The 22,529-nt window shown below is 37.4% G+C and overlaps 1 protein-coding gene across 12 annotated transcripts in view; it reads left to right on the top strand.

Annotated features, from left to right (window-relative positions):
• Positions 1-1,978: 1,978 nt before the first annotated feature.
• The window catches only part of LOC117429727 (autism susceptibility gene 2 protein-like), a 287,630-nt gene continuing 267,079 nt past the window's right edge, over positions 1,979-22,529 (top strand). For 7 of the 12 annotated variants that reach the window (XM_034903124.2, XM_034903117.2, XM_034903125.2 and 4 more), the window contains exons 1-2: positions 1,980-2,286; positions 4,465-5,213. In XM_034903124.2, coding sequence (XP_034759015.2) covers positions 4,947-5,213 — 267 coding nt within the window. In that variant the 5' untranslated portion in view covers positions 1,980-2,286; positions 4,465-4,946. Of the gene's footprint in view, positions 2,287-4,027; positions 4,164-4,464; positions 5,214-22,529 lie in introns of those variants that run through there. The other 5 variants (XM_034903122.2, XM_058998109.1, XM_034903118.2 and 2 more) reach the window with 3 other exon arrangements.

Here is a 22,529-nt window from a genome sequence, read left to right as displayed (position 1 = left end):
TTCGTGCATAGTTGAGTCACTTGGCCTTGTTTCCACGTCGGAGGTATGGCTTTTTGGCCGCAAGTCTTCCATGAAGGCCACTTCTGACCAGACTTCTCCGGACAGTAGATGGGTGTACCAGGGTCCCACTGTTTTCTACCAATTCTGAGCTGATGGCACTGCTGGACATCTTCAGATTGCGAAGGGAAGTAAGCATGATGTGTCTTTCATCTGCTGCAGTAAGTTTCCTTGGCCGACCACTGCGTCTCCGGTCCTCAACGTTGCCCGTTTCTTTGTGCTTCTTCAAAAGAGCTTGGACAGCACATCTGGAAACCCCTGTCTGCCTTGAAATTTCTGCCTGGGAGTATAACTACCTTGTGTCTTGTTGCTGTGCTCAGTCTTGCCATGGTGTATGACTTTTGACAGTAAACTGTCTTCAGCAACCTCACCTTGTTAGCTGAGTTTGGCTGTTCCTCACCCAGTTTTATTCCTCCTACACGGCTGTTTCTGTTTCAGTTAATGATTGTGTTTCAACCTACATATTGAATTGATGATCATTAGCACCTGTTTGGTATAATTGTTTAATCATACACCTGACTATATGCCTACAAAATCCCTGACTTTGTGCAAGTGTACCTAGAAGAATTGATGCTGTTTTGAAGGCAAAGGGTGGTCACACCAAATATGGATTTGATTTAGATTTTTCTTCTGTTCACTCACTTTGCATTTAGTTAATTGATAAATATAATCTATTAACATGTCTATTTTTGAAAGCATTCTTACTTTACAGCATTTTTTCACACCTGCCTAAAACTTTTGCACAGTACTGTATGTATATATATATATATATATATATATATATATATATATATATATATATATATATATATATATATATATATATATAAAAAGATGAATCCACCGCAATATAGGTGCCATGCATTTAGGGGCATCAATGTGATGTTTATTATTATTATTATTATTATGATTAATATTATTATTATTATTATTACTATGTTAGAGATTTGTCGCTCACTCAATGTCCCAGCTTCTCAGAGATACTGAATTCAGTGGACAGGCTGTATCCAAGGAATGACGGCGCTATCCTTGGAGGCAGAGAGAAGTAGCGAATGTCTCTGGCTGAGAAGGAAAGATGCCGATTGGGGACCTCAAAAGAGAGGTGATGAAGGAAGTTAACATCAATGAAAATGATGGATAACTAAGGTAAATAAACTGGGCTTCGAAACACCGAAGACGGGAGGTGCCCACCTGATGACCCCTGAGAAATGCCCCACCACTGATCTAATTTTATCTGGGTAAAGCCAACTCAAATATCAGCATGATGTAAATTAAGTAATTTCATGTAATAATAATAATATTATTATTATTATTATTATTATTATTATTATTATTATTATTTATTTCTTCTTCTTCTTCTTAGTGCTACAAAATATAGCAACTTGTTGTAAATTAAATTTAAACAACAGACAAATAGACAAATATTGTAATGAAAGGGTAAAATAAGAAGGATGAAAATCTCGGTAAAAGTATTTTTCTAATGCTTATTGGCATTTGGACAACTTGGTACAGGCAGCCTAAACCGTGAAATGACCGCGGTAAATGTTTACATTACAAGAAATGTTGTACACAGAGCAACCGGGAAAAGGATTTGTAAAGCGTTGCTATGACCCCTGCGTATCTGCATGTGTTCAGTATCAACGACAGTCATCAAATGGCCAGAAGGAAACAGAGACATTGGAAGACCAAACTTATTTGATGCATCTTTAAACGCAAGGGCAGCAACGGGGTTCACACTAAACAAGTCTGGCGCAGTAATTATTCCATTACAATAAATAATATAGTATACACTGTCAATTTAAAAGGATGGATAACTGATACATGTACATTAAGGATGGATACCTGATACATGTACATTAAGAAGTTAAAAAATCCCACATGCAGCACTATTTGCGCCGAGGAAGCTCATACCCTGTGAAGCGGCACTGCGGCAGTGCTGTATCCATGCGCCTGGTCTTTACTCTGGGATCGTGGAGCAGAGACTGGGAGAGAAGAGCGCTATTGCTTGCTTATGGGATTTATTTGTTTGTTGATTTAAAAAAAAAAAAAAAATCATTTCAGAATCTCTACGACTTGTTTGGATTTTTTTCAACCATCAAGAGGTTGCATTTTTCCGTTTTGCAAGACGTGCTTTGGAGGAAAAAAACCCTGCTTCGTGTGTTTGTGGAAATAAAGCGGAGCTGGAATTGCAGACTGTGCCAGTTGCTAGGGTGGGCTGGACTGGCCACGGTGCGTGATATTTACTGACTGGGAAGCAGACAAAAAGGATTGAAGCGAGAAAGAGAGGGAGTGAGAGGGACAGTGGAAAGAAAGAAAGAAAGAAAGAAAGTGGGGGAAAAGGGAGATGGAAAAATGGTATTAGAATTCTGGGAGCGGTATGGAATGTGTGATTTTGGGCAGATACAGCAGGATAGGTTAGAGCAGCAGGATAGGTCAGAGCAGCAGGATAGGTCTAGAGACGGAGACAGATGCTATGTGAATAGGAAACAGGGATGTATCAATGATAAACTTAACTGGAGCATAACATTACAGAAGCTAGAAATACTAGCTAACCACGGAAAAAAAATATGCATGCGAATAACTGTTATAAACTGCGTGTATATACAGTATCGTTACTTGTTTTTTTGTAGGCTAATCTATGTAAGATGTTAACTTTTAATTGGCTGAAAGTCCTTGACATGCACAACAGTGGCGAAATTATTATAACTGTGAGAAGACTGTACTGTGGGAATGTCAAAAACAGCGTGGAAATTTTTTTACTGAGCTGTTTTACAGAGCACTCATTGTAACATACAAGGGTAGACGACAGAATATCTTATTAGTGCCATTTATTAGGGTAAGAAGAATGGGCAGTGTTACAGTTGGAAAGACAACAATAAAAATAATTGAGGGAATAAAGTATGAAGTGTGTTTTCTTGATCAAAAAGATGTGGACAAAAATTAAAGGAAAAGGTTAATAAATACCATGCTCACATGGAGGAGGAGGAGGAAAAATACCAAGTGTAAAGAAGGCAGAAATGAATGAATACTAAAAGAAGGTGACCAGGCTACAGCTGTATAAGAAATACTTTTAAGATCAAAGCAGTGCAATTGCAGATAAAGTAACTAATCTGACAGGTGTGAGGAACATCTGTTGTAGTGACAGAAACAAAGTACTGTATGTAACAAAAAAAGGTTTAACTTACAAAACGACTTAATAAGTTTAGATAGACAAACCATAGGGGTGGTGCAGTAGTGGCAATGGTAGAAGAAGCAACAGGAAGAAGAACCATATGGAGATCTTCCAAGTGCATCTCACCAAAAAGAAGGAAGTGCAGGCTTCAATTTGCCAGAATTTTTGGATTACCTTTGTGCCTGAATAGCAGAATAGAAATGGGAAGCACTCCCATTGAGCATGGTATCAGATTATTCAAATCACACCAGGTGTGAAAGGATCGCCTTCATCTCAGACAGAAGATGAAGCAGGAGTGAGAAAGCGATGTAAAGGAAGTTATCACAAGGGGAAGATTGGGTTTTTGAAGGGTGCAGGGCTGAGCTTTAATATAAATGAGTGGAGAAAGTGAAAATAGTTAAATAGAAAATATAAGTGGATAGTTTGGAGACTATGAAGAATATTCTAAAGGAAAAACAAACAGACAACTTCAGAATGAAGGGGAATGGTCCCAGTGTACCAGTAACATTAACATTGAATCAATTGATTTAGCAAAAGCAAGAAAATCATTCAGGTTAAAAAGGGGGAGAAATGGCACTTACAGTAACAAACAGAAACAGGAAAGTGGATAGTACCTCAAAAAGTACATGACTAATTTAGCAGTAAGAAGATTTGGAAGTGAAGAAAGCAAACTTCAGCTGTTTTAAATAGAGCACTGTGAATGTGCAAGTCTATTTTAACTTTGGTTCTGTGTTGCTGAATCATTTGTGTTTATTTCCAGACAACCAGAGATGTGGGTGACTTCTTATGTTTAGTTTAGCATTGAAGTACTGGAAATGTTTCCAGGAAAGATTAATTGGAAGACATCTAACTAAACCACACAATGTGTATACTGTACACTTGGTAGTGACAAATGGTACATGTTAACTACAGTATCCTGCAGGATAAATAGCAGGTGAGGGTATGTTTTTTTTAGGAAGAGCATCGACATTTTCAGCATTGACAATAGGAGGGTGTGGATGGGTAATTAAATTGAAATTGTATGTATATAAATATCTAAATAGAATGACACCAAAACAGTATTGCATTATCCATGGGGTGATTACTGAGTGACACTATTTTGCATTATTAAAAATGTAATTACTTTTGTACAATTTGCAGCAGGGAGAGCCAGAAGCCAGGGAAATGTATAATGTATTCTTCAGTACCTACTGGAGAACATGTTGCAAATGTATGCATTTTCTTTTTAATTCTAGGAAGGACCAGTCTACACGTTGTGATTTTGGCCAGAATACACCTTGGTGGAACATATCAAGTGACGGTTTTATCCTAATACTGTACAAACAAAAGATTTGTATCCCTTGTATTTTGGAGCATTCTTTTCCTGTGATCTTCTGGTTACCATTTATACTGGAGAATTACGCTGTGCCTGGATGCTACTTTGTTACGTTTACATGGATTCCGATGTACGTTGTGAATATTGATCTTTTCCTAAAGAATTGAAATATTTCTTTTTTAGCACACCGGCTACAAGCAGTTTTTCAAACAATTGCCTGCTAGGTGATTTTTTTCTTTTCTTTACAAAGGAGACCTGTGATCAGCCATTGCTGCTTTGGCTTTCCTGGAGAAATCCATTACAGTTTTTATTATTTTGTATTTTGGAGGAATTGCAGTTCACCAGTAAGCATCTGATTGTACTGAAGCCGGCGTGGTGTTTTTTGTTGTCCTTGACTGGGCGATGGATGGCCCACGGTCTTGTGGGCTTCGGAAAAAGAGAAGGTCTAGGTCTCAAAGGGAAAGGGAGAGGTCTAAAGGATTAAAAAATAACCGTGTGAGAGCCAATGTCACTGGCTGCTCCTCCGGATCTGAGAGAGAAGAGAATACCAATCCAACCCCATCCCGTCCAAGACCACCGAGAAGAAAAAGGAAAGAGTCTACCTCGGCAGAGGAAGACGTCATTGATTGCTTTTCCATAAGCAGTTTTGTTTCACTGGAGGCTTTGGAGGTAAGAACACATGGAGATTATCACTGACTGCAGTATATGATGAGTGGTGTATTGTCCTAGTTATAAAAGTTACTGGAATCATTACATGTAGACATTTCTACTGAAAGACATCGTGGGGTTAAGTTCATAATGTTACCATTTATCCTGCCTTTGTACTGTGTAGGCTTTGACTGATCTCTAAAAAACAGAGTTCTGCATTTTAAGGAGTATGTAGTTCATTTTATACATTCATTCTTTTAAGGATTGCTCATTGTAAGGTATACAATCCTCTGAAAAGCGGTCTTGGTTTATGGTTTTCCATTAAATAACATTCCATTGTCAGTGACATATGAAACATATTAAGACATCAGTATAGCACTGTACTATACCAAACCTAAAACTGATCAACAACGTGTGATTCACTCATCTGGCTCCTTGGTTTTAGTATAAACAGATGTATTCTTTATAGTCCACCATGTACTTTATGCATGCTCCATATTGGTAGTTCACCAGTTAAATTTATGGAGCTCATAAAACCGTTGACATTTTGCTGGAAACACTACCAGTCATGCAATTAGAATTTTCCCACTTGGGAACATGAATAATAATAATAATACTAGACACTGTCACTTCAGTTATATTATTCCTGATGCTAATATGGTTTAATTCCCTGCTGGATTCTTTGTAAATAATCTTTACTTTGCATTTATCTTATAAATATAAATATATATATATATATATATATATATATATATATATATATATATATATATATATGGGTGTCAAGCAAAGTAGGTGAGTGAAAAACATAATCACACCAATACAAGAAGTATATGGGGTGTAACTTTATGAATGTTGCCTTTTACACTAGCAAGTGGTTATATGCTATGTGGGTCAATTGCATGTGACCTCTGCACAAGACCCATAGTCTGGTTCATTATATGGTGTATCTAATTACCCAAAGTTAATGTTGGAGGTGCTCAATGGATTGGTCTTTATTTTCTTGCAAGTTAGATGGGTTTCATTGTTGTGTTGATGTGGGGAGTGCAAGTATCCAGATTTGTTATTTAATAACTCAGCACTTACTTAACAAAACAACAACAAACATGTTCAAACACAACACACACAATTTTTCTTTGCTGTGTAAAAATGAATCCTGTGTACTAGGGAGTCTGTCTTTTTGATGGCTACTGTAAAAGATGTTTCTGTGATTGGCTCAGTATACTTGCATGTGGTGAGACTTGTTAATTTCTGACAATTTACTTGCAGCTGGCTCTTAAAGATGTTTATTAAGATTACATTTCCCTGAATTAAAAGGCCAGGAAGAAACATTAAAAACACTGCATCTTATAATGTTTCCTAACAACTGTTGAAATACAAAACTATTGCCCACCACAGATTTGTTTAAAAATGGGTACTGGCCTCTGTTTAAAGAGATATTAATTTTGGTGTTCAGAGTTCAGAATGTAATGTTCCCGTTCAGTGCATTGTAATCACAACGTTCCACTTGTACGGTTGTAGGCATCCTTTAAAAGTGAACTGACAGCAGCAGTACGTTTTTTTTTTTTTTTAAGTGCTCATGTTCAAAAGCAGCAGTGCAGAGTGGCAGTGAATTCTAGTGCTTACAAAATGACACAGTTATAGAGCTTCAGCATTGTTAAAACCTGCTGAAATCCTGCTTCTTAAGGTGCAAAGTCTGTGTTTGGCAGACCCTTATGGCTATTCATTTTAGCAGAATGTGTTCAGAATTCGAGATTCTTTTTTTTGTGTGTGTGTGTGTGGAATATATTCATACATAACCTAAAATTATAATCAGAAGAAGACAGATATGTAGTGGCACTAAAAAGAATATATAATTAGACAACTTGTTTGTCGGTGTCTATTGTGTTATAGCAATACTATAATTGTATGTGTTTTGCAAACCTGTATAACCTCATAGTGCTGCAGGTACAGCGTTAGGAGTAGGAGCCTGTCTGTTTGGATCACAGAGCGATGCATTGGCAAGCAGGTTGAAATGAGGGAGGAAGCTTGTGTCCATCCATGGTTATGAAATACAGATACTGTATACCCTAATGCTTCAATCATTTAGGCAGATACGTTTATACAACTAGGCTCCCAGACATTCCCGTATATTTGACAGTGCTCATAAAACATTAACACAGACGCGAATTGCATTTTTATTTCCATACAATTAGTGGGCCTAATTACATTTCAAGAAAATGTCTGTGTGCCTCTTTCTTTTACTTGAATCTATCTTGCAGAGGTTTCATAACCAGGGAAAGACAAATATTTGGCTGATTTGGATACAGCATCCTTGAAATGCAGCCTGTGCAAGTCATGGCAAAATGGGTACTGCAGCACATAATTACCTCCACACTCATGCGTTTTGTCATATTATTCCACTCTTCAAGGACGGCACTGCCATAGCCTGTGCTGACAGGAATGGAAGTATTAGAAAACATGTGGACATGTAACGGCATTAAACAGTATGGGGAGTATTGCAGATCGCAGGGCTCCAGAGCAGGTTACTGTGTCTCATTTTACAGAGCAGGCTGTTTGGTATTCGGCTGTTGACTGAATGGTGTCATGTTATTTTCTCAAGTATTAACAACATTCTTTCCGAGATGCTCAGAGGATTGCTTTCGAGTGACTGCATGCCTCTTCTAGACTCTCTGGAAATGTTGCTGTTTTTTATTCGATCTTATTTATGAATCTCTTAGAAATTGGTGGTGCAACAGCTCAAACAGACCCCAGTTAATTATAGTTTTTTGTGTAAAAAGTAGAAATAAAATGGTGCGGCATTGTATATTTCGGTATTTTTAAACTATATTTGTGTTGAACACTTTAAAGTTTTGCTAATGGTGGAACCCATCCAAGGTAACTCAGTGTTTGTCTCACTTGGGGGAAAATAGGGTTGCGCTGCTTCTGTAGGGTGATCAGTGGGCTGTGCGTGTGCATGTGCGTGTGCGTGTGCGTGTGCGCGTGTGTGTGTGTGTAAAGCATGTATTTGCTATGTAATTTCTCAGTAACCTACCCTTAGCAAATCATGTTTCTGAATTCTGACCTAACCGTCTTGCCATTACCTGAATACTTTATACATGTTAAATTGGTCTCCCTGAGATTAAATCGTATTTTAAACTCCTTTCAGAACTGAATTGCCTTTGCTCAGATAGATGATACTTGAGTTAGTTGTAGGATGCATCAGTATTTATAATGCTTTTTATGTCGTTTATCCAGCAAGGGGGTTTCTTCAAGGCTATTTGAGTGCCACAGGCAGAAAACACATTTTCTAATTTGCCATTGTATCAGCATGTGCTGAAAGAGTAATTCCGCCACATCAAGTACAGGTCAGGTGGCAGTACAGCAGGCACTCTGTAATGTGATTAGGAGGAGAACTGAATTAGGAAACAAGGTCACAGGGTTACTTTAAATTAGTGCATTTGGAGGGGAGAAAATTAGTGTGTAGAGCACATTTAATGTTGTAGTGTTTTTTTTTTTGGCATGTAAGGGGTAATTTATGACACATTTGTCCACAACAGTATAATATTTTTCAGCCTGGAGCAGAAGTTGTATTTTATAGCCAGTGGCTTTATGCAGCCAGGGTCATGCATTGAAGCAAACTGAAAGTACAGTATTTAAGACACAACACAGATAGTGGAGGGAACATATCTAAAACTTCTACAATAAAAAAAAAAAAGAAAAAAAGCATTTTTATTCATTCCATTACCAGTAAAATGAAGTAGCTTTGATGAATGTTGTGACTGTGATGTCTGTGTTAAATGAGATACTGTGAGACAAATTGTATGCCTTGCTCTCTGGGTTATTATATATTTTTTTCTTTGTTTTGAGTGAAGGCTCTCCTGTCTAGTTCTGTAAATGGCAGTCGGAGTGTGGCGGTTGCCTGTTCATTGTAGTGCTTTATTCATTTAGAAAAGCATACAGGAATGTTTCAGTTTTATTTGCTTAAAGCTGAGACACTGCATAGACTACAGTGCAGGGTAACTAATATCAAGACTCTTTGGCTGAACAAACCTACATTTCGATATGTCGAAGGCAGGCACCTATAATTGAATAGTGTCTCCTAAGCACCTCAATACAGATGTATATTAAAAACAAAAAAAGCATTTCAGTAATTAAGAAGCACTAAGAAAGACTGCAAATGTGATAAAACGGTAGGGGTGCATTGAATAAAAGAAGTGTCATTTAAAGCTAGTTACTCGTTAATGTTAGACCACACACCAATTAGTCTCCCTATGCTTTCATTTCTACACAGAGAACCCCTTCTCGTTGTTTCAAAGTTAGGAAAACTTGTGAAAGGGTAATCTAAATGGTTAAGGGGACTGATGTAATTGCTGGTGAGACAGTAGATTAAAGCCTTCGTTATGTAGTTGTTCTGAAGTCACCAAAGAGCAGGTGAATACAGAGAAAGGTTAGGTTCATTGCAGTTCTACGATTACTTGGACAATTGGATCATAATCATGTCTAAATACTGTGAGAAGAACTGGAGAACGAAATTGAAATTATTTCCATATTTTCTAGCATTTTTATTTAATTTGCTGTTGAATTTGCTAATAACACATGTTGTGTGTGTTTTTGTATGGATTTGGGGATATGGTTTGGGGTGTTTATTTAACTGTGAGTTGGTAGCATCAGACAACTGAAAGGCTCTCCAGGGATGCATACTCAAGCCAGTCGTGTTTTTCCTTGTTTTTTCTACCCTCTTCCTCTCTCAGCTAGCCGCTGAAGTACCACCAGCTTTACACCCTTGTCTTCTACATTTTGTGACTCAGTCATGCTTTTAACAGGGGGTGCTGATTTGGGTGAGCTTCTGTACAGCTCCGACTGTGCTTTCCGAACACTTCCTGACAACGTGCCTCAGACTACCCTGGAGTGACCATCCTCTTGGGAGGAGAGGGAGGACTTGAGTGTCCATGCCCAAGCTAAAATGTAAGGTGGTGCACTTGTAACTGTCCAAAAATAGGTTGAAGCCTTCACAGATTTGAACCCAAGCCCTCAGATACCAGATATAGTGGATCTTTGGACTGTTTTCTTATTTAAACTCCTGTCCACTTGGAGTTTGTCCATTCTGGTTTAAACTGCAGTACAATGCATAGAATGACGTATTAAATAATGTTTTAAATTGAAATAGTTCTATTCTATTGTGTTTACTGCGTCGATATGTAGAGTGCTATATATACAGTACTATGTACCTCTACATATGTATTAAAATAAGCCACACACTTGCATTTTCTTCCCATGCTTAAGGCATGAATCCAACCATAGCCCATGTCCTTAGATCAGAGCTTGTTTTAATAAGCTAAACAAAAAATGAGCTTGGACTTTATACCACGTATCAATTAAGAAGATGCAAGTATTGCTAATATGCAAGTATTTTGAGTTATTTCACTGTAAAAAATGGTGCACTTGTTATTAGTGGGGTCAATATATTGGTCTGACTTCTTCGTAGCTTAGCCTTTCACCACTGTACCCAAGATCCTGTTTGAGTAATTATCAGGGAAACTTGTTGGTTGGGCTGGGAATTCCATGTGTGCAGCGCAGTGATTTGTAGAAGAAATGATCACTGTGCATTCCCTGACGGAGAGGAAATTCATTTACAAAGACCACGTTTGCAACCGGATGACCTGCTGCGGGTTGGCTATTTAAAGCCTCTGCAAACTGATGACTCCTGCATGCTTGTTAGTGATATCAGATAGATGGTGCGTGGTATGCCAGTCCTGCGGTTTGTCAATTACTTTATTAAGCTAGCGATGTAACACAACTTGCCAGATTGTGCATCATTTAATTGTTATGTTTTTCTCCTAAAATTATGTTTGTTTTTACCACTTGCAAGCACACCGCTTACTGCTGAATTCCTGGTGTTTAAATAATGTATTAGGGACATTTTGAATGTCTGGCAAGTGCCTTGGTTAAATCTTAATGTGAGTGTGTTGTTTCTAATGGGATAAGATTGCTTGGCAAGATGTTTCAGAGTAATTTAATTGAAGCAATGAGATGTGCAGTGTTATAGGACTGAAGTGGAAAGGGTCACGTTAAGAGAGCGCTCTCTTCAGACAGTAACTGTTAAAGGAAGTCAGTAGTTTCACAAACAGAAATGCAGTTGAATGCTGTAAACACTTTTGGGCATGATTAACTATTCTCTTTTTTTGTACTGTGTTTTTATTGTATTCCTATTTTTAAATACAAAAAACAAAACAAAAAAAGAACACACACACAACCACCTATGTTTGCAATAAATTCAAACGTTTTAATTTTTTTGTTATACAATTACAGTATCTCCAGGCCATTTTAATAAAACAATCTTTTTTTAAAACTACAGTACTAGTTCTTAACACAACAGTAGGTAGACTAGTGACGTTTTATCATCTTTTCCCATCTGTATGAAACATACATGGTTACTTTTGAGGAACAGTTTATACTTAAAAAACAAACAAAAAAAAAAAAATGAAACACTCATTTAGTTATATTTAAACAAAATACCGTAAAGCCATAAATATTTGGCGAACCACACTCATAAAACCTGTTTATTCCAAAAATGTTGTTGACCTGTTGTACTGGTAGTAGTAGTATATTACTTCATTATATGTACAGCACTAAGGTTATTCAAATGTTTATGCCATTTTTTTCATATGCAAAAACCGCATCATGAAAGGCTTGCAATTTAATGTATGGCTTTACAGTATATAAAGTCATATTTACTATCCAACCTTGCCTCTCATTATTTTGACTGACTCATATATTAAATATGTACTGCAGACTCATCTAATAGTGGAAAATTAAATGCCCTTTGAGAAGACTATTGTTACCTCCAGGGTGCCTGCGGCTTCGGGCATTATAGCCCCCTGTCGGTAACAATAGGCTTCCCTCGGGTCAATAATTTTCCACTATAGCCCTCCTCTCCAGTCCATATTTACTATAATAAATATATATACCACTTGTCCATTCACTGCAGGAGATTTGTTTTATATTTAATGTGTTTGGCAAAATTATTGAAGAAGTTCAATAAATAATCGCAGGGGAAAAGCAACAGCTAGATTAACATCAAGTTAAAGCATTGTAGGTTTTTTAAATAGACCCCATTTCATTTCTATTGTACTGTGATTGATGACCTGAGTGCTACCCCATTTTGACCTGTTTGTCTGTGCTGCTGTAATATTAATTTAAATGGAATGATATTTTGAGTTTGCTGACGTTGGTGTGTGTATTAGTCAGCCCTTTCTTCCAAGAAGTGTCAAAAGCAATGCTTTTTGAAAGGCAGGACTTTTATTTAAATGGTTTTATTTTTTATCAAAATGATCGAGTTGCCATTATTGACCTGCAACCACTTCAATAATGTCCCAGGGTATGTTTTGTTTTGTTGGTCAATGTCTGTGTTCTGGTTTCATAATAGCAGTATATGAATCAATGTTTCCAAGAATTTTAAACTGTAGCTATTTATAGCAAGTACAGAAAAGCTGGTGTGATGTCCCAGAGATTTATTATACACATACATTTATTTAGCAGTGTCAAGTCAGCGCCAGGATTTAGAAAACATTAGCTGTGAGTTTAATTTAATTTACTCTGTGTGGCCTAAACAGTCGCCCGGTCAGGAAGCGTATGTAGTTCACCAAGACCTGGAGTGCAGAAAAAAATAAAAATAAAAAAGTGATGCTACTTTATCTTATATTGGATGCATAACTACTGTCATTTTGAAGGAGGTGGTTTTGTGAGGGAGAATTTGGCCAACTCAAAATGACATTGAGAAATGGGTAGCCTTACAGAGGAGACCAGCTTAAGCGCATACCTGTAGTAGATGTAATGGCGAGCCGTCGCGTTTTATATTTTGCAGCTATATTTTTGTGCCTGCGCTTTTATATTTTACATTGGGAAGCGCAATCAAACAGTCTGTTCACGTGAGTGTAATATTTGTTTATGGAAGGGTTGCTGATATGAAACTGCATCTGCTAATGTTTCACTACAGTACGACAGCTGACAGCTGTCAAATGTTATAGTCTCAATCACTGGGTCTGTTCATCCACTGTATTTTATCTCTGAATGTATTCCCACAAATCTCAAGCCACCATACTGTGGCAAACACATGCCTTCTTGAGTTATCAAAGTGGCCTTACTGGTAGCAACAGAGCAGAAGTGCCAATGAAGCTGTTCCACTCAGTATTAACAAGGACTGGTCTGAGCAAGAACCTGTTGACTCTCTTGTCTCAGTCAGGTACTTGCATACATTTATTTTTATGGCAGTTATGTATGAAGTGAGCTTTTCAATGAAAGTGTACATTTTGTATATAAAAAAAGTGATTTGTTTGTTTTATTGTGAAATATGATCTCTCATTCCGTTTGAAGAAAATGTCCTTGAATTCCAATCGGATAAGGTGTTCAGACGACTCTTTTTTCTTCGTTAATAGCTTGATGCCTGCGTGTGTATATGAGCCAAGGGCCTGCAGGGCATTCTCGCAGCGTTATCGCACAGTAACCAGCTATTATAATGCAACAGTGTATTTTCACAATAGCTGCTGATATTTCATATTACATTTCGAAAAACGGTTTGTCTAATCCCTAGTGTATATAACTGCATTGTTGTCAGCAAAGATATGCTCGTGGCACTTGGAAGCGTGTATGTTCTTGTAATTGAATATCTTAGCACACCAGATGCTGTATATTTTTCTGCTCCCAACCATGCACTTTAAACAGGTAAACCATCAAAAAGCAATAGACCGATAAAGGTCTTTTGCTGCCAAGATTATATTTTAAATTACAATACAAGTGAGTGTGAATAAACAAGGTTGTTATCTGCCACTTGAACTGCAATGCTGTTTGAGCTTATCCTAATTTAATAAATGCAATGTACTGCACAACAGCAACCTTCAATTTTATATAGTGTCTTGCCGGTGCTTCCCAAAGAAACAGAGAAAGCAGATTCAGATGTTTTACAGTAGTTTTGTCTTTTTTTTTTTTTTTTTTTTTTTTTTAGATTTCCCTGATCGTTTCATGATGTTCGCTATGATTGTGTCGTATTTCTCTGTCTGCCTTTACCTGGCTTTGAACTTGCTTTTAACTCGTTTAGAGAATCCTAAGTGCCAGGACTAAACGGACATTCCTCTACCCATTCAAATCATGTGACAGTGTGGTCTTCAACTCTGTCTGTGTCAATGTAGAGTAGGTGGCTGGCAGAACTGAAGCTCACACCGTCACATGATTCGAATGGATTGCGGAAGGCTGTTCAGTTTTGGCACTTGGGATTGATTCTTCAGAAAAACTCAAAGCAAGCTCAGAAGCAGGTAAAAGCAGATTCAGAGACACATTATAATGACTAAATGTATTGGAATTAGAATACATAACCACTTTAGAATGATTACAAACACCCTGAAATAGTAAGGGAAATGTAAAAAAAACTACTTACTCTAACATGTGTACACTGAAGAATGAGTTGGTCGTTTTGGGTTACATAACAACAGAAATATAAACTCGGTTCAAGCACACAAATAAAGACACCAGTCCATCCCGTCCTCTTTAAAAACCCTGGTCATATTACACAAGAGTACCAACATCCAGCTCCACTGCTGTACATAAAATGGGACATAACTGCAGGAACACCCCACCCCACTGCTAGTCAGTCCTGGGCCAGTGAATGAAGCAATATTGACCTGCTTTCCACTGTAACCTGTACCAGATCTCCACACTAGATAGGTCCTAAATTGGGATCTGGTCATTCCCTTGTAATGAGAATAAACAGTATCCGGGATGCACATGCAAAATTCATGGTTTAGTGGTTGTGCATATGTGGCTGTGAATTGAGGTCATAGGATGAAGCAGTTCTCTTGGGTTTACTAAGTGGAAGAAAATATGTATTTAGAGTAAGAGAAAATAAAAGGAGACTTCAGTTATAAATTACAAGGGATGGGATTCAGCTGTCTGAGTGTTCAGTCTTTTGTGTGTACGTATGATTTTTGATTTAGTGCCAGAAAAAGCATGTTTTTTTTCATTCTTCTGTGTTTTCATTGTTATAAAAAACAAGCACACATTCCAATAAAAGAATTTGTGCAGCGTTAGATAATTTCTCTTCAAAGTATCTAAGGCTGAAGTACAGCAAACTGTAATTACAAAGATTTATTTTTGACATATTGTATTGATTTTTTTTTCTTGCTTTGTAAGAGCCTTCTGTGAAGAGTATATTAAATTCCATAAAAGAAATAAAGTACATTTTTGCCAGATGAGTTGTCAGCAACATTTTCTCAATGGGAAAATTATGTGACCAGTGCCTTATTTTACATTAGAGGTAGCTATTAAATGTGTCTGTTAATGAACCAGTAAGTTATTTACTAGGAACCTAGTCCATCAACTAATGGACTAGAAAAACAAACTCGTTTCGATGTATAGCATATTTATTTATACATATTGGAGTCATGTTGTGTTATCATTTTAATACCTTTTTTAAATAAAAAAATGATCCCAGTTTGTGTGACGTTTACTGTGGCATGTGTGCAGGACTACAAAAGAACAGCATACTGTAGACCCTACTTCTTGTGGGGCTGGCACCTGTCTCTGTGTAAAGCAGTCGGGGTCTGTATCCTCCCAGATGAACATGTTGGTGCAGATTGCCTAGGTTACTGTACAGCAGGTCTCTGGTGGGAGAGCTCCCTGTTTCGAATATCCTGTGTGCTGTATGTTTATGAGGTTCGTTGAGTTCCCTGAAGGCTAAGGGAGTGGAAGTTATCCGTATCTTTCATATCTTCTGGTCTCTTTAGCTTGGTGACATCATGCGTTGTATTGTGTGGTGGTGTACATATGGTGGTTCTCGTCAGCCATTTAGTGCCACGTGCAGCTCAGGACAGTAACAGGGATTTGCCAACTCTTGCCCTGGAGGACTGTTCCACACCAGGTTTAACAGGTATAATGAAATGAGTGCTTTAGGACCTGGTGACTGAGTTGGTTCAACTATTCAAAACATGGTTGGAACAAATACCTGGTCGGGAAGGACCAGAGTTGCCCATCCCTGTCCTAAATCTTGCTAGTAAATAGCACTAGGTAGACTGTTGCCATAGTGAAATACAGTTCAAGAGATTTCTCTTCCAATAGGAATCATGAAGTGCAGCAGAGCATTGATTGCATTAGAGCAGAGCACATAATGCATAGGCTACTATTTATACTACAGGGCTGGACTAATCAATTTTCCCTGCACCCAGTCCTGGTTGAAATACCTGGTACCTGCTAAGCTCTCCTCCAGTTAGACCTTTCAGATAATTCCTGGAAAAAGGCTGTTTGGCTCATTTTAGGTTTAAGGAGCTTGATTGCTTACAAATCGGATAAGAAAACAGTAAAATGCACAAAGAAAACCCTTTCATCCTTCAGTGTCTCGAGATGGATTTAAAATGTAATCTCCTTTTTTTTTTATTAATTTGAATAATGAAAGCTCCATTTCCATGCCGGAAGTTGTTATTTCTCGTAACATCACAGAGGTTAAAACTTGAGTATCTGGTGGATTTGTTTAATCCTCGTTCTGATAAATATGATTACTGTAACTCACTGAGCATCACTACCTCACTGTATTTTGATTATTTGTTTTCTGTTTTAATTTGGGTCTGGAGGTTGTGGTAGAACTGAACAGCTGTGTTTAGGGAAACCATAGAGCTCTGTGCTACGTCTGTCCTTTTAAATTAGGAGCACAAACACATTATGAACAGACACATTTTTGTGATTCTGTACAATATTATTTGAAGTAGCAAAAACCCTTTTTTGTTCTTTTAATCATTGCCGTATTATTATTTTGAACATATGCTGTAGTCAAGCGTTTCCAAAGGCAATGAACTTACGTGACAGATTTCTAAAATAAGATGGAGAATGTCGAACGTGCCATTTCATTTAGGAGCAAAGCTTTGGATGTCAGCCCTGTGAAAGGTAGACATTCTCTTTGTGTTCACAGGCATGGCATGTCTTGGAATCCTGCCAGCTGATGAAGCAGTCTGCAGTTCTGCCCTTTCCATTCACCGTAGCATCCTGACCATGTGTAGAGCCTATTGAATATGTATACCACTTCAGAAGGGCATGTGTTGACATTCACTAAGCAATGCTGAAGGAAATTATCACGTTAAATGATTTTAATGCACTTGTGATATTTATTTGTACATGGAACATGAATTTTAATAGAAATGATGTCTCTCTCTCTCTCTCCTCGTCTGCGGATGCTAATTAATACACTTGTGATCAAAACAGCTAGTTGTATATTGTCCTTGAATTCTGTTATTTGAATAGAAGCTGTAACAACAGCAATGACAAATTAAAGCGTACACAAGTGCCCTGTTTCTGAACTCCATTCAGTTGCGCTTGAGCGGTGTGCAAATTGTTTGTAAACAGTTTAGCTTTTTAAAAATTAATGTGGTTAGTTTGTTTCTTGGGAGATTTGAGAAGTAGACCGCCTCTTTAAATTGTGGATTTTGTTTCTCACAATCCTGACTTCCCCAAGTAAAAACTGCTTCAGAAGAGAGACTCCCGGTTATATATGATATATATATATATATATATATATATATATATATATATATATATATATATATATATATATATATATATATAAAATCACTCAGAGAAGATGGTTTATACCAAAAGTAATGTGCCCCTTTTTAAAAATAAAATAAGCTAAATTAAACTGTTCACATTACCAAACGATTGACATATTCAAGTCTCTAAATTACAGCATGGGGTTTATTTCAATGATCTTAACAGTGGAATCTGTCTTAATATCTAAATAGCAACATCTGTATTAATGATAGAAATCCAACTGGTGTTTTCCTGTTTTTTAAAACAATGTTGCATATTGTACTTTGGAGTAATGGCCTTGATTAAATCTGTCCCTCTTTTTTTTTTTTTTTTACTTAATCATTAAAAAACCCAAAGCCTTCATTGTACTTTGATTTAGTGACATTCCTTTGTACATTGCTATGTGAGAACATGTAGGCTCATCAAAGACATCTTTGCTCAACAGAATATGTAAGAACATGCCACCCACCTAGTATCTGTACTGGGCGCGCACTCATGAGTTTGGGAGAAGAACAAAAATAAATGACACGTGTCGTAAGGTTAAGCCTCCTGAGAGCGGGAAGTTGACTCGTCTTCACTGCCATACTTCACAGCTTAATAATAAGCAGTGTGCATGGGCAGACATTAGCTGGAGCCTGCCTGAGAGAGGGGGTTAGTTTCTGTGCTGTGCATCGTCTTAAGAAGAATTTACTGGGTAAGAAATTAAGACGGTTACGAGAAAACATTACTAAATATTATTTAGCATGCGTTATATACTTATAAATCTAATTTCAAGCTTAAAAAAAAAAAAAAAACATTCCTCACACACCCAGAGAGTTTATGTAATTAAGTTGTTTTTAATGTGAGACTTGCGGGCGTAATTTGTTTTATGAGTAAATCCAACATTTGCACAGGTTAGTATTGTATGCTGTATAATATGTGTTTTAATGGTAAAATTAAAGTAAAATTCATAAGCTCAGCTGAAGTTTTCAATCCCATGTTTGTAGACATTGAACATGTATACTAGGGGGTGTGTAATTCTGGTCCTTAGGGCCCAGAGCCTTCCTAGTCTTTGTTTCATCTAGTTTACCCTTTTTGTTTGAACCAACTTAACCTCTTTTCAGGGTCTAATCTGTGAATTATGTAACGATACCTATAAACACTGGAGGACTCCGGACACCCAACACCCTGTGTCCTAATACATATTTTCGGGCGGTGTGATTAATATTTTATTGAAGAGTGCACATTACAGGAAAGAAATAACACATAGGAGACAGTAATTTATATTCTGTAGCTAACCCCTACTTTAATAGGGGAAGACAACCTCTAGCCTTATTTTGATTTCTGTATTCAGTGGTCTCTTCAGTGCAATGGAAATTCAGTTTACGAGTTTCATTGGCAATATATCAGGGCTCATTTGGACAGTCACCACAGGCTAATTTGGGCAAGCACTATTGGAGGTGTACATTTCTCTGCTCTCAAAAGATTATCAGAAAAGACTCAATTCGCTGTTGGTTTTATAACCCAAAAGCTGTCTGGTTTCAACAAAAATGCACTTCAAACTTGATTTTTGTTTTCCATAGCAAGTAGAAACAGACTTTGATACAGGCGATTATGAACTGTATAGGAAATACACATTTGGTTTATGCATGCATTGGAAACTTTGAGGGGCAGATTTGATTTCCGGAGAACCCTTCCTTATGAGTTGTTGCATTGTGGTGTCAGGTGGGTGAGAAGGGTTAAAATAGAAACTGGTAAACAAACAAATAAATAGATTCACATCATTGGTTCCTAAAATTGACCAGAATCCTTGGATTCAAATACTCCGTTATACAGTACATACCATCTGGTATTTTTGGATAACTAAACTTCTTAACCATGGAGAATGTAAGACTAGGAAGGATAAAGGAAGAATTAGTAGTGTTAAAAAGACAAACCTTCCTTTGCACTGTGTATTTTTAAACTTGACATTGTGACTGTCAAATCTTCCAAGGCTACAGCTGACAGCAAGCAATGTTGAATCTGTTTCTTCTCATATTCAGGGTGTTTCATCTTTCGTCTTAAGAATTACTTTGCAAGTGAAATGTATTGGGGTTGGCAGGGAGATCTACAAAGTATAATGTGAGGAACCGGAATTGAAACTAGTTAGTTTCTCTGCAGCGATTCAGTATACTGCCAGTATTACAAATGTCTTGAGATTCAAATGATTGCTAGTAAACCATAATGCAGTCACGTTCAATAAAGTAAACTCTTATTTGGTATTTAAGATTAATTTTGGTGAATTTACTATTTACTGGAATCAATTGTATCTGGAACTGACTTGTTTTACAGCTTAAGTTCATGCTTAGCAGATTCTCAGTCAGAAAGTGGGGCAATAGAAAACAGGATTTTTATTTAAATTATTTTTTTAATAATATAGGGTTGATGAACAGACCAGGCTAAATCTAGGAATGACAAACAAGCAAGAGTATTTATGCACTACATTGCTGAGGCAGCTTCAAGACAAAATAAAAGGTGCAAAGTTCCTGTCAGTGATGTCAGATTGTTCAAACGATAGCACTGTCACAGTATATGTATGATTCTGCCAGAAAGGGCTGGTGACTGTGCAGTGTGTGCGCATGCAGTCTGTGAGCATGCAGTCTGTGCGCATGCAGTCTGTGGAGAGGGCAGATGCCCAACACATCTCAGAAGCTATATCCTCACTCATAAGACAGACTGTTTCAAACCCTGTTGAGACTGCTCATAAATGTTTTGCATTTTCTTTTGTTGTCGTCGCCCCCCGCAACGATGTTGGCCGGTAAAATGTCTGTGTGGCCGGTGGATTTTTCCATCCACCAGCCATGAGATATTGTTTTGTAGTTTCTTTAAATAAAAGATCTAAAGTATGTTCGTATAGTTTTTTTTATTTGTATTATCTCAGTTCTAGGTGATTTTTGGCCAAAGCTGTACAATATAATCCAGTTAGTTGGTCATGAAATGAGTCGGTGCTAAAATATATGGCAGTGGGTGCCCCATTGGTGGAAGCAGCCATCCTAGACTGCAGTTAGAACCGTGAAAAACAAGGACCACCATGTCACACAGCCTTCAGGAATGGTAAACTTACCTACAAATAGAGCAACGTTCTGTCAATATTTGCTGTCATGTGCTGTGTGTTTAAAATTAAGAGCCCCATTCATAGTTATATCTGTGGAGAGGTGCGATATGAATTATGCAAATTTGATATGCCTTGAGAACAATTTATGTCACAGTGGCATACTTGATTCATTTGCTGATACAACGTGAGATAATAAACACTAATGGGAGATTTCAGGCTTTGCCTCAAAACTTAATAAATGCATTTCGCTGGGTGTTTTATTATCTTGTTGTCAAATATGGTTTCATTAGGATAAAGAAAATCGATCCTCTGCGTGTGAAATCCTGTTAAATGACAGTATATCCTGGAGCAGAAAATGATAATGTTTTTTTTTTTTCTTCCAATAGTAGTTAACTTGGCAGTGCTGTATAAATGAGTAGCTGTAACATTTAATGATGTGGGTTTTTTTTTTCAATTGTTTTTTGAGTAGATTTGACAGGTTTGATGGATTGACTCATGCTGCACTGTTATGATTTCCGTGTTTGATGAATGGTTAATTAGAAAAATAATCATTTGTAAATTGTGAGTGAACTAGGCATTTAATCCTTGCTCATGGCACCTGTGTACAGCATTACGAAACTTGGAAACTGGTACTGTGGGCTGTGTGCTGCTGAATTTATAAGAGGCTCTGTGTTCTGCAAGATGAATTACTAATGAAAACTCTCATGTTCTAAAGGTTCAGGCTACTGTATCTCTAAGCAAGTATACCAGTATTTTAATTATTTTTTTTAGGCACAGAGTTAAAACTACTGTACAAAGAAATTTCATCTCCGAAATGTGTGATTGGGCGTGTGAAGATGTTTTCTGTATTTGAAGCATAATATCCTGTCCTAAGTCAGTCATATTACAATCGATGTGTATTTAACATTTTCTGTCCTTAGTACAAAGTCATTAAAATGAGCGGTCTTCAGATTGCATTTTATAAGGAATTTTGTTGTGAAATGTAGGGCTCAAAAATGGCATAACAATGGCAAACATTGTACAGAACAACAGGCTCTGTGCTGAATTTTTGCTTGTATTCCCAGAAAAAGCAATTTTCAGTTGAAACGTGTCTATTTTTCTGCTAACAACTGGGGTCACTTTGAAGAGTGGAGGCCCCCATTTAAAGAATCTAGAGTACCCCAAAGCTAGAAGGAAAAAAACCTGGCATATCAACAACAGATTGCATGGGCTGGGAATACTGGTTTCAGAGCCATATGTAGCAGTGCCCTTAGGGTGACCCTTGTTATTATGTTATTATCAATGTGACTTTGCCTAGTCTGCTTGAACAGCAACCTGTGTCACGTAGCTTTGGGAGATGGTGTCCTCAGTATGGCTCAGCTACCTCATTATCATGACTGTTACATGCAATGCTGTCCCTTTCACGCATGTAGCCTCGTTCTATAGCTATCAAGTGGGATTACGTTCACTGCTCATAGCTTTTTAGAAATTCAAGCACAAAATAGAAATGCAAAGCAGAAACATCTTAATTAGCATCGTTTCAAAAGGAAGCTCCCTTTTTCAAAACAGACACCTCAGATTGTGTGAAATCTGCACCAATAGGTGGGATGAATGTGAATGTACGTTACAGTTTAATTTCTTTTTAGTGGAGATTGATGTACAGTACTTTGACCTGTGCTTGACTTGATGTTCCTGAACTGCTGGCCAGTGTGTGTCGATTTGATCCCCAGAGTGTTGAC

This window comes from Acipenser ruthenus, chromosome 24 (genome assembly GCF_902713425.1).
Source record: "Acipenser ruthenus chromosome 24, fAciRut3.2 maternal haplotype, whole genome shotgun sequence".
Taxonomy (NCBI): Eukaryota; Metazoa; Chordata; class Actinopteri; order Acipenseriformes; family Acipenseridae; genus Acipenser; species Acipenser ruthenus.
The sequence above is the reverse complement of the archived record's forward strand: the minus strand, read 5'-3'. Positions and strand labels throughout refer to the sequence as shown.